The following is a 13,692-nucleotide window of genomic DNA, read 5'->3' as shown; positions in this document are numbered from 1 at the left end:
GCTCAGGTCACATGGCTAAAAAGGTGCAAGAAAATCCAACTAGCAGCTTCCTCAACAGGCTTTTAAAATTACATACATGCTGAGACCAGCACCTCGCACAGACAATCAGAGTTCTGATATCTCCAGTGAGGAAACGTTAGGACGTGACTTGCCCAAGGTCACACTGGTGAGCAGCGGAGTCAGAAACCCGAGCGGAGCCCGCGCTCCGAGCCGGCCTCCTGCACAGAAGCGCAGCCTGCCTGCAACAGAGTCCTGAGAAGCCCGACACCCTCCCACGTCCGCCAGGAGCGCCCGCCCAAGCTTTAAAATGTGGCTGACGAGAAACTCAGGGGCGGTCACCTTGCGGTCCGCAGAGCTGTAGCTCCTGCCCGGAGCCTCGGCCTCGGCTGCGACTCCCCGGGTCGGCGCGGGACGAGACCCGGGCAGCCCCCGACGCGCCGCCTGGGCGGCCCAGGCCGCGAGCGCGCGTCCCCGCCACCAGCCCTGACCCGCAAGTGTCCACATCCCCCCCGCGCGACGGAGTCGTCAGGAGAGGGTCTCGAGACGTGACGGCGCCATCACCCCCGGCTCCGTTTTCTCCAAGACACCCCCGCTAGGAGCGGACACACAGGAACCAAACTCGCCCCCGGAACCTGAAAGAAAAACGTGAGGAGGGTATCGACGCCCAACTATCATCGGCCCCGGCAGGACCCCCGGGACGCAAGACGGCTCGCTGGCGTCCGTACGTCGCATGACGTCTGACGTCAGCGTGCCTGCGCGCGAAGGAGTAGGGAAGTCACGTGAGGGAAGCACTGCCGGGCGGTGATATTTGTGCTCCTAGAGGAAGGTTGTGCGTAACCTCCTACCAGATGGCAGAATGCTGGAGTAACTTTTAAAATCTAGAAGTTGAGTTGTACTCTCCGTGTTGTCTGCGATATCGTTAATATTGAAGTGCGTCTGAATGGAAACGGGCGGTAAAATTTATTGCAGTAATGTATCCTGGGAACGTTTGGGCCAGAAGTGAAGGTGGAAAAAACTACGTCCTGAAAGCCGTCAAGTCTTTTTTCACCTTAGTGTTACCACTTCAAAAATGTTTACCTTGCAGGGGAGCAGAGCTTTAAGGTGAAGGATGACAATGAGAGATAGAGACCTGTATACCATATTTAGTGTCTGTGTCCCACCTCTCCCATGGGCTTTTCTGCAGTGTTAAGGATTTGGTGCAGAAGAAAAAGCAGCAGCTGTGTTTAGTTCACCGTTGTATTGTTTGTAGTTCGTTCTTGGGACTACTATAAATTAAAACAATACTTGATACATCACTCATTGCTACTGTCGTCTTAGAGAATGAACTTAATAGCTACCTAGGAATGTATTGAACACAATCGTTCCTAATAGTTAATATGTCAGTGTTGCCCAGATTTCAATAATTTGCATATTATCCTCAAGGATTTTCACCATGACCTCATACCGTAATATTTTTCTTTAAATCAACCTACCTTTTATACTTGAATGAGTTTATTTTGAAAGAAATATTTGTATCATTTCCTACAAGTGGAGAAAGCACTGTGACCTGTCATAAATTTCAAAGTAAAATTAACTAATTAATAATAAATGTGATTCAATTATAGAAAAATGTTACCTGACAAAGGCTCAGAATCTCGATTAAAAATGGAGATGAATAAGCATAAAAGAATTTTAAAACATAGCACCAAACTGAGACTTCTTGACCTAATCAGCAGTATTGAAATAAAATTGAAAGAAGAATTTTCTCTGTATGATTGTCTCCTTAATGCCATGTCTATGTCTAACCTAAAATTATCTTGGTACCTCTGTTAGTCCCACACTTTGGGAATACTGCAATATCTTATGTGGTTGACATTATACTCCCAGACCCACAGATGAAATATGTATTAGAAAAATACTGAACATTCCTGTGTCATGTAATGTACAGATGTGGAAACTCAGACAAATTAAGCAAAATGTCTCAAATCATATAATAGGTAAATGGAAAAAAAATCTATATTTAAATCCAGATTAAAAACCAAAGCTCAAACCTCTATGATACCTCTGACAACACAAGCTCATTTAGTATTCAACCTAAGAAAGGGGAAGTGGAGTCACTGAAGTTCCACAGTTGAGGTATCATTTTTTTCTGGGCCTTGAAGGATAAAAAGTTTTCCTGAAAGAGATGACTGGAGCCTAATCAAGCAGAGGGATCATTGCCAGCATAATTGCACTTACTGTGTTATCAATATTATTCTACACACTTTGTATATGTCAACTCACTTAATCCTTACAGAGCCCTCTAATGCAGCTACTCTTATGATTGTTTCTGTTGTACAAATATCTGAGAAAAACATAGCCCAGGCTTTTTGAAGTAACTGCCTAAAGTCATATAGTTAGTGATGAAGTGGGCTATGAGCCCAGGTGGACTGGCTCGAGAGTCTGCACCCTTAACCACTCCATTAAACTCTGCTGGGCAAGGATAAATGAGTAAAAAGGTATGACATACTGAGTTAATGCTCAGAAGACGGAAATGGCCAAGATTTGGAACCTCGGCATGTTTTTAAGGCAAGGGTTTCTGAAGAGCACGCATAATTAAAAACACATAAATCAAGGCTCATTTCCCCATAGAAGTGAGTGTATAATAGGGAAGTTACATTCTTGCATAGTACGGTAATCTGCAACTATTGTATTTATGTTTTTAAACATATTTGAAGGGTCTGTTGGTTTGCTAGGGCTGTAATAAAGTACAGTAGAGTCGGTGGCATAAACAAAGAAATTTATTTTCTCACAGTTCTGGAAACTAGAAGGCCAAGATCAAGGTGTCAGCCGTGTTGGTTTCTTCTGAGGCCTTCCTCCTTGGCCTATAGATGACCTTCTTTAACTCTGTGTCTCTGTATGGTCTTCTCTCAATACCTGTCTGTGTCCTAATCTCCTCTTCTGATAGGGACACCAGTCATACTGGATTTAGGCCCACTCTAATGACCTCTTTTTAACTTAATTACGTCTTTAAAGACTTTATCTTTAAATATGGTCGCATTCTGAGGTGTCCTAAGGGTTAAGACTTCAATATATGAACTTTAAATATCAATTCCGCCCATAAGAAAGGGAATATTAAATGTAAAAATTATATATATAAACAATAATTTTATCACCTCTAAATTCTGTTTCAAAGTTACTGATATGTTGGAGCATTTTTTAATATTAATAATGCTGTTAATAAATATTTAATATCAGTTCAATAGTTATCACAGGTACACACACAAACAGAACAACTTAACATTGATGCTAACAAAGGATCTCCAGTGTTGCTATTAAGCAGCTAAAGTGGTGCCCCCACGTGTCTACAGTGGAAAATACAGCTTGGAATTCATGTTTCACGTTAGTTTTTTGTCTTTTGTGATTTATTTTTTAGAGTTCCATTTTTTTTTCAAATTTTGGACATAAATCAAGGCTTTATAAATATTTTTATATCAGAAAATAGCAAGTATTTGGGGAAAGGAGGAGGAAATTGGCAGGAGTTATATATGGAAAGAACAGTTTCAGCCAAGTTTCTGAAGGACCTTGAATAGGGTCTTTGCTACTTACCATTTCACTGTCATTCTGTGCAGAAGCGATTGTAAGGAAATAGCACAGGTTTTCTTTAGGAAGCCTACTATGACAATGGTGTGTAAATGAATTGAAGAGAAAAGTGGATAAAGTGATGAGAGAAACAGAGACAGAGAGAGGAGAGTCTTCTATTTCACAGTCTAGGTGACACACAGTAAGGGCTTGAAGGAGTCACTGGAGAGAACGGGGATGAAGGAGTGATTGGTAGATATTTTGAGATAGAATTAACAGAGTTAATTTGTACCAACAAATACAACAGTAGCAAAATAAGAGGCAGCAATAAAAGACACATTAGCTATTAGGATGTTTCTACCAGAAGGTATGCTGTCATTTCAGTCTGAATCACGTGGCTCTCACACAAAGTCAGTCTTCAAAGGAAAAACCAAGTGTTGTTAGGAAAGGAAAATGAAGGTGGATACTGGGAAGCAATAAATGTCCATTACAGGGATGAAAGGATTCGTAAACAACCCAGCAGAGTGCATTTCTAGTGCACAAATGCCAAAGAAAATAGATGCTTCTTCCTGAAGGGAATTAATTTTTCTGTGACTTCATTTGTCTCAGATGATCACATTAGCATCTAGTGCTTACCTGCTTTATTTTCTGCTTCCCTGACATCTCTTATTCTTTCATTGTGAATCATTACTTGCTGATTAATTTTTCCTCTTCTAATTTCTTTGATTCTTAATATTAGTTTTATGTTTATTAAACACTTCACATAAATATGCATTTATTTGAAAGGGAGTTAGTTACCTTAGGGACAGTATCATTTCTAATATTTTGTGCTTATTTCCCTTTGGCAGTTCTTTCTTTCTTGCTCCCAAGGAAAGAAATTGTGCAATCTAGAGTAAAGAATAAGAGCAATAAACTCTGTTAGAGTTGCACTAAGAAGATGAAAAAAGTAAACAGCTGTCAAAAAAAAAAAAAAACCCAGGGGCTCTACTGAAAAGAATCTCTGCAGATTGCAATAGATTTTGGTTTCCAGTAAAATATGTGAGCAGAAATTGTTGGTGCATTTATGCTGTATATCAAACAGCTTTGCATCACAGGTAACAGCCTGCCATCAGAAGCTTCTGCTGTGGGTACACTAAGAGAGTAGCATTTAATTAATTTATTTTTTAAGGTACACTTACCTGCAATATCTCAGTACTTATTGGAAGTGTTTTTATACAACATATAGTCCAAAAACTTCATTCTGTTATGAGAAAACTGAGATCCAAAGAAGCTAAGTAAATTGACTGAGGTCAAACAGAGGGGAGAAGGCAGCTTGTGTTATTGGATGCAAACCTACAAGGTTGCAGAAATGATTCCTAGGGAAATCTCAGAAATGAAACTCAGTGGCTGTCATAGTGGAGAAACTTGATTCTATTCTTCCTACCAGAAAAAAGATGAGCTGTAGGTTGTCTGGTATCATTTCATTGGATGACTATAATGTCTCTTTTTTCCCTTCTTTGTCAAAATAAATGATTTAAGGAGAAATAGTGTATCTGACACTAAGAGGAGACATTATAATGGGTACCGGTTTGGCTTGCCAGGTAAATTATCTGACTTTTTTAGAAAATGAGAGATGCAGAATATGCACATGGTATTTGTGAGGATGGCTTAACTGGATTCTCTGCTTCACAGCCTATCACCAGGCTGCAATTAAACTGCTGAACTAAGATCTCATCTGCACTAGAGTCTCATGGACAGTCACAACTGGGAAAGGGCACTTTCCCAAGATTACTCAGTGATCGCTGGCAACAGTCAGATCCTGTTTGTTGGACTCAGAACCTCACTTCCTACCTCTCTGTTTACTGGAGATCTCCCAGTTCCAAGCCACCTGGGCCTCTCCCACATGCCAGCTTGTATCATCAAAGTGTGTAAATCAAGAAGACAATAGATTACAAAGACATCATAAATCTTCAAACAGCATAAGAATGTTATTTCCTCACAAACCCTTATTTTGCCCTTCTCCTCACTAGGCATATTTCCTCTATGTTCGCTTGTCATTTTTATCATATTATATAGTTATGTCCTATTTTCAAATTTTTTTCAAATCAGACCGAATCTCTTTAGGGTAGAAAGTATGTCTTATTTTTGTATCATGCAGTTGTTGATGTTCAGTAAATAACTGATGAATAAATTAATAGTTTTGAAAAAAAAGACAATAGATTAGAGTCCCTTAGTTAGAATAGCTTAATCACAGCCATAATACTGCATCACCTTTGCCATATTTTACTGATTAGAACCAAGTTACTTGTCCAGACTATGCTCAAGGGAAATACAAGTACAAGGCATGAACACCAAGATGCTGGAACCAATGGGAGCCATATAAGATGCTGCCTATAACAATTAGAAGGCAGCATTTCCAAACAGGCTTGCTGGTATAACTGTTATTCTATGAGAACCATAGTGTGATATCCACAGCCTAATATTCACAGCCTAAAAACTTGCTTAGCAGAAGATTTTCATATAGAAAAACATTGATGCGATAGAAAGTAAAAGGAGGATTTGGCAGATAATTTTACTGTATTTAAGGCACATGTTTACTTTGGCAATAGGAAAATGCCAGAAATCATTTATGACCTACAGTTTCTTACTTCTCCAACCAAAAAGTTAATCAAACATTTATTAATGAGATTTTAATTGTATCTATTTTAAGACTATTTTTTTAAGAGTAGCTTTAGGGTCACAGCAAATTACTGGAGTAAGGTACAGAGACTTCCCATATCCTCTGTGTGCTGCCTATTAATTAATTCTTCCTCCCACAAACCCCTGACAATCACTGACTTTTTTTACTGTCTTCTTAGTTTTGCCTTTTCCAAAACATCATATAGTTGGAAACACACAGGATATAGCATTTTCAGACTTGCTTCTTTCACTTCCTAATAAGCATTTAATATTTCTATATGTCTTTGCATAGCTTGACCATTCATTTCTTTTTAGCACTGAATAATATTCCATTGTGTGGATACACCACAGTTATTTATCCTCTCACAGACTGAAGAATGTCTTGGTTGCTTCCAAGTTTCGGCAGTTACAGATAAAGCTGCTGTAAACATCAATGTGCAGGTTTTTGTATAGAAGTTTTCAACTCCTTTGGCTAAATACCAAGGAGTGTGATGCATCTATCTTTTAATAGAAATCTTTGTTTTTAATGTTTGCTATTATCAATTAATTTATCAGTTTTGCTAATTACTATGTTATTAATGTTTCTAATTCCATGATATATATATATATCACATGATATGTGTGTGTGTGTGTATATACATACATACACATATGTATATATACTAAAACAAACTCATGTAAGTTATAAAGGCCATTACATGATGTGAGAAATATATATAAAATGGTCAGTTCTGAAAGTCAATTACGTGAAATGAATTTGGGAGTGTATTCATTAGTCTTCTTTGTTAAATGCTGTGAACAAGAATAGTGGGTATTCCACTTATCATTTAATCAATTTATCAGTTAATTGAAAGCACAGAGAAATAAATGGATAAGTGAAACAGTTTTAATAAACTGCTAATTGGAAATGACCAAGAAAAAATTTTAAATTGATGGGGATTTCATTGTTATGTGATATTTTAGAGCATGTTACTCTGATAAAACGTTAAGAAATCCTTTACACAATTTTTATTCATCATGAACATCCATTAATTTTGACAAAATTCTAAAAAATGATGCAAAAATGTTCAGTTACCTTATTGGGTTTTCATTAATTCAACAATTTTCACTGAACATTGACTACATCCAGGCACTGTGCTATATACTATGAATGAAATACAAATGTAAATAATAAGCTCTGAATTATCTTACCAGGATGGAATATAAACCCTGGATATAATTATGGCAAGTGATAAATTATGGCTATAATGAGATACGTAGAGGAAAGATTTTCAACTTATGGCAGTAATTGCATATGATATATTTAGACTAAATTCTATGTTTCACCGCAAACACTTCTAACCAACTGAAGCTATTAGGCCATCATGTTCATTGAATTTTCACCAGCTGTGGCACAAGTGATATCCTTTGGGCCTGTGGTTTTCTCTTTAACACTGGACACAACTGAAAAACCCTTTCCTAACCAATGTACCATGGTTATTTTTAACTAACCTTGTAGAGACTTATGCACCCCTGTGGATAAACCAGAAAGCAAACACCAATGCTTAGTTAACATAACCACCATGAATTCCCACCATTTCCCTAGCTCATAATGCTTCCTGAAGCTTCCCCTCAGAACACTATTCACTGAATTTTTCACAGGTGTGTGTCCTCTTGCTTGGCCAGACAATAAACTCTGTGCTCACTTTGATGATCACAATAGTGGTGTTGTTATTTCCTTTATTAGCCACCTTCCAGGTTTTGGAAATCAGAGCCAAAACATTGCTCTCTTAAAGCCTAAAATCTGTCTGTAAGAGATGAGATCATGAATATCCAAAACTGCTTCAAGAAGAAGGAGTGGTGTACAGGTCAGGATGGTTGGTATAACTTAGTAAATGGTTTCAGTACAGCTGAAGAAAAACACACGTCCATCAGAATGAAGATAAAGAAGAAACAAGAAAGGAAGAAAGAGTTCAAGAAGCAAAGGTTGACAGTACCTTTACAGGGTCCACAGCTGTGAGTTCCTTGAGCCAAGAACTTTATCTGCTGGCCAGAGATGGAAGCACAGAGGGCTGAATTCCAGGCTTTGATTCCACCTCACTAAGTAATCTTCCAGTTATCTTCTGCACTTCTTATTAGCGACTACAGATACACATATTGCAATAAAAGGAACAAGTAATATTTGCAAAGTTTGTGTAAGAATTCTTACTGTCCAAAAATTGTATCAACTTCCACTGAAAGAGCAGAGAAGTATTTGCTCAGTGAATATTATGGGTCAATTTATAACCAACCTCACATCAATATTTCTTTCCAAGACAGTCCCGTTTCTAACGTGGGCCACTCACGTGGCTGTTGTGGAACATTAACATTCCTAAAATCCCAACAGTTTAATTGAGAGGGTCTATAACTGTAGTGTAAGCCCTGACGGTTGGGTTTTCTCTTTTTGGTAAAGCAAGTGCCTGACTTAAGCTTTGAATGTAGGCGGAGGCATCCACTTCAAAGACGGCTGTCTCAAATAAACACACTGCCAGCCACAGGATAAGGTAAAGAGCCAGGCCTGATCCCTTCCTTTGCTTCAGAGATCTTACTTGATTTTGATAGCTGACCACTCAGGCCACTTGTTTTTATTTTGTTTTTTCTCCTCCCACACTTTAAATTCCTGCTCTCATGTTTTAAATTCACCAAGAAAAAGTGAAGTCATCACTCCCTAGGCCCCTGCCCTTGACCCCAATAAAAGCAGAACCCCAGGCCCACGTTCTCTCTTTCTCTCCCTGCTACCTGTCTGTGTGGACCCAGTTGTGCTATGTAATTTCTAGACCTTGTAAGCAATAAACCTCGTTTCTTTCGGTTTCCTGTGATTATTGCTGAGGACATCTTGCTGCATAAGAATTACAAGGGCCAGCCCATCCACAACATTGCTGTAAAACCTAGATCTCCAAGGGTCTCAGGAATCTTCCTAAGCCATTTCTACGGGTGGACTGTCCTTGTGCACGTGTTCTCGATGGTTAAAATCATTTTTCTCAGAAATTCCCTGACAGTCCAGTGCTTAGGACTCCATGCCCCACTGTAGGGGGCCCAGGGTCAATCTCTGGTCTGGGAACTAAGGTGCTGCATACAGCAGAGCATGGGCAGAAAAAAAAAAAAAAAAAAGAATTTTCTCACTACAGACTCATCAGCTTTATCACAGAAATTTTGCCCAGATTCTGGCAACGGGTGATTCCCAAGCATTTTCAGATTGTGGAATATTGATCTTTTTGTAAATCCCCATAGGTATTCTGTTAAGAATTATAGGTAATTTTGTAGTCTAGTGCAGTTTTAAACCAGAGACTGCAAATTATTTTAAAAGAACATAAAATTGTATTCAAAATATTATTTTGCTACTCTGTTCACTACTTTCCCTAGCTTGTGTTTGTGAATGAAAATATTAATACTGCAGAGAAAAGACTTTTCCTTGAAAGGTCTCCTCTACATTAAGGCAATGTTTGAGTAAATGTCCTATTAAGTTAAAACTCTAAGCTGTAAGTAGTTAGTGAGGTCCTCCTGCCAAATGAAGGTTGAAATATCGTTTTATGAAATAGAATTTGTATATTCACAATTACATTTAAATATATATCATGTCTGATCATTTTTTAAAATTCTGTAAGTGCTTTCACCCAGTGCGTATAATAAAATATTCAATTTAAACTTGGAATATCTTGGAAAAAAATCTTAGTACTGGTACAGTTGCAGAGGTATAATTATGGCAGGGCAGTGGGAGAGAGTTTGCCCTTCACCGATGAAAGAATTGTAGCCAATGTATGCTTACATCTTTACTGACTGGTACCTAAGGGAGTTTAGTCAAAATAATAAGAGGTATCTTGGCAGTAAAGTTCATTCTTAGCCTTTCTGTTATTAGAAATCTTTCTTTATTAAAAAATAAGAGATGCATGCTGAAGAAGTGTTTCATGTCTATAGCAATCACAGTCTGTCTACATGGCAGTGTAAATACTCTCCCACTCAGCACCATCTCCTTGATAAAATGGATTTTTTGTATAAATTTGTAGAATATCAAAGTAGAGTTTACTAAAAATATTTATGTGTTGAGTGACTATAAATAATGAACACAAGAGTAAATACAGGCATCTTCTATTGATCCAACTTCTTTTCCACCGAGAAGCTATGGGTCATGAACAATAAAATGGAGTCACTTATGTCAAAGGGATCTAAAATGGAGCTGGGAGACCACTAGGGAAGAGGAACTTACACGTGTCCACATCTGGATGCAACACAAAGTTTTGATCAGGCCACCCTGAGACCACCTGGAACTTGTTTTCTTTACTCTCTAAGAGTCTGCAGCTTAGCAACCAACCTGCTGCCAACAAGTGAGTGGATACCTTCTGGCACCAATCATAGTTCTGTAAAAATAACCCTCTGTGGAGTGTCATATAAGTTACCTTTATAAACCCCGGCCATTTTCTATTTATCTTGGAGCACGTTTGAGTTGCTACTCCAATCAATGCCTCTTGAATTGCAATACTTGAAACCTCAAACTTTCTCTTATTTGCAGCTTTCTGTGTGTTTTTGTTGCTGGTGTTAAGTGTAATCATAATAACCATAACAGATAACATTTATTGAGCATTTGCAACTTGGCCCTGCCTGTGTTAATTGTTTCTGTTCAAAATTCTCTTTAATCCTCGTGTTTTATACACAAATTTAATATTTTAAGTATATTATGAAACAAGGAAAAATAAAATCAAGTTCATGAGATAAAAGTAAAATACATATTACTATGAGGTAGGCAAAAATTTTATTCTTGTTTTATGAAAGAGGGAGCTAAGGATCCATGTGTTTAGATAACTTTTTGAGGAATTCATGCAATTCCTAGGAAAATATTCCTGTAAAAATTAATTATATCAGTGTGCCAAATTTATATTGTATATAAATTTAATTTATTACATTTTAAAATGATTATTATAATAACATGGCTACTAAGAATGTATAAATTAACTACTACTCATATCATTTTTCATAATTTCAGGTATAAATTACATTTAGCTAACATTTAGTTGCTATCAGACTGAAAACTTGTACGTGTTCAGAAATAATTGTGCTAGATTCCAATTTTTTCTTCTAAGACAAAAGTGGAAGCTAACAAGAAATAGCCAAATTTAAAGTCAAGAGTAATTATCTTAGTATTAATGAAGGAAAACTCTGTAATTTTCTTTTCTTTTCTTGTCATAGGACACACTGAACTCTTTAAAATTCATGCAACAAAACAATTTTATGCCCACTTTCATGTGACTGTATAATATTCAGGGCTGCAATTTCAGGCTTATAAAATAGAAGCAGCATGGTCTTTAAAAGGCAGATGATCAGGAACGACTCTTACGTGGTATTAACAAAAGGAGCATGTAGAGAACACTGAGAAAAATATATTAAAAAATAATGGAACGCAACATGTATTTTTCTGCCTTAATAAGAGTAGTAACGTATAGTATAATGCACATTAAATTGCAATACGGACTGCCAAAATAATTACTTGATAGACACTGATAACAAACAATCCATTTCTCTTTCGGGAGAGTTAGAAAATCATGATATATTTTTCTCTTGGTTCATTGGCAGCTCTGTTCAGCTGAAAAATATTTTCTGGAGGTTGTGAATAAATATTGTTTAGTAGTTCCGAACAGGTACATCCTGTTTCAGGCAGCCATAGATAGTCTTTTGGGAGAAACAGTCCAAGTAATGAAAGGAAGTGGGGCTGAGTGAGAGAATTAATTTTCCAGGTTAGGTTCTGTCACATATTAGGTGTGTGATGGTGCAGAAGTCACTTAGCCTCTTGGAGCCTCTATTTTTATATTGAAAGATTACAGTAATGAATGTTATAATCATATGTGGTGATTAAATAGATTTACACAATTGAAATAATGGTTTCCGAGTAGGCAAAACTAATAGTACTGATTATTCACCAAACCATCTAACCCTTCATCCTTTAATTTAACATAAATATGTATGCAAAATTGTCAGGTACAGGGCAAATCTTTTCAAATACAGCTGTTGATCAACTCACAATCTTTTAACACCTGACAGATCACCAGAGAGACGTTAAGAAATTACAGGTTAGGATTCTTCTCCTTATTCCCACTACAAATGGCAGTCAGCAATCATAGAAGAAAATTTTTCCTGACTTGGCAAGTCACTATGCCATTAATGGTATGATTTTTACAGTCTTTTTTATGTAAACGTGTATGACCATCTACTGCATCTGCTACTTTAAAAGGGGTATTTCACTTTATTCAATGGTTACAAACAGAAGTCCAGGTAGGAGAACACAGAAGCATACACCAGGGTGATAGCAGTTGAGATGGTATTAGTTAGTGGGAGATATGTTTTAGATGTAGAATCAATACAATTCACTGAAGGATTAGATGATTTCTGATTTGAATGAGTGGTTTGTGATGCCATTTCCTGAAATGAAGAAGAAAGCTTTGGGTTTGGGAAGGTAGAGATTTAAAAAAAAACAAGTTTGATTATGTTAAGTTTCATTATATATAAGATATAAATAGTTTGGCGCTGAAAAGAAAGGTGAGGGCTGCATATGTGACTTGAGGAACTCTGTCTACATAGATGGTTTATAAAGCCAGGGGAAAGGATGAGATCAACTTAGAAGAGAGTTTAGGGAGAGTACAGAGAAGAGGGAGGAAAGGATGGATGGAAGGAGAAAGGGAAAGGAAAGGAAAGTGGCTGTGAGTAGAATATGGTGCTGTTTACATTAGGTGAGAATCCTTATTCATATTATGCAGTCTTTTTGATCATTCAGAACCCAGAAATAATTATCTAAATAGATGAACTAAATTAATCAGTTGATCAGACTGACTATTTATAATATTGATTTCAACTCTGTCCTTCAACATACATTATAACAACTGGGTAATTCATAAGTGGAGGTAATGAATTATTTAAATGCACATTTTATACATATACAGTGTTACACATATAAGAGTAGCTTCAAAGTATTCTGGCATATGTATTAATGGTCTATTAAAGCACTGTCAGGAGAAGGAAATCATTTGGTCTTCAATGTTTCATGCCTTATGGTTCACTTGAGGCCTAGATTAATTTCATTTTTATATGCCATTTTTGCTACTCATTTCTTTTCAATGACATTGTATGTTGGAAAAAAAGAATGCACTCTGAGTCCTTGCTGTTACAAGAAGGGACCTATGTTCTCACATAAAAATTTTTGAAAGGAGGAATAGAAAGCATGATGATCTAAATTTGGCTACCATATAACAATTTGGCCTTTTGCCATGGTGTTGATACACTAGGATAGGGAAGTTGTCAGGATTCTACAAATCATTTTTAATAACTATCCCTCTCTTCTCCCTCTTATCCAATAGAAATTGAACTCTATAAAATCTTCTTTCCACACGTCTTTTGTACCTATTTAGTTCTCTCCACCTGCATTGGACCTTCCGCAGTTCAGACAACTTCACGTCGTTTCCCTGGAATGAACTCTCTTCCTTACTTCGGCAC

At 37.3% G+C, this 13,692-nt stretch overlaps 1 protein-coding gene across 3 annotated transcripts in view; it reads right to left on the bottom strand.

The window, feature by feature from the left end:
• Nucleotides 1-718, bottom strand: part of GUF1 (GTP binding elongation factor GUF1) — a 37,244-nt gene extending 36,526 nt beyond the window's left edge. For all 3 annotated transcript variants that reach the window (XM_057729401.1, XM_057729402.1, XM_057729400.1), the window contains exon 1: nt 340-718. In XM_057729401.1, coding sequence (XP_057585384.1) covers nt 340-504 — 165 coding nt within the window. In that variant the 5' untranslated portion in view covers nt 505-718. The remainder of the gene's footprint in view (nt 1-339) is intronic.
• Nucleotides 719-13,692: the final 12,974 nt, after the last annotated feature.

Source organism: Hippopotamus amphibius, chromosome 3 (assembly GCF_030028045.1).
Source record: "Hippopotamus amphibius kiboko isolate mHipAmp2 chromosome 3, mHipAmp2.hap2, whole genome shotgun sequence".
NCBI classification, from domain to species: domain Eukaryota; kingdom Metazoa; phylum Chordata; class Mammalia; order Artiodactyla; family Hippopotamidae; genus Hippopotamus; species Hippopotamus amphibius.
Note: the sequence above shows the minus strand (reverse complement) of the source record. Positions and strands in the feature narration are given on the sequence as shown.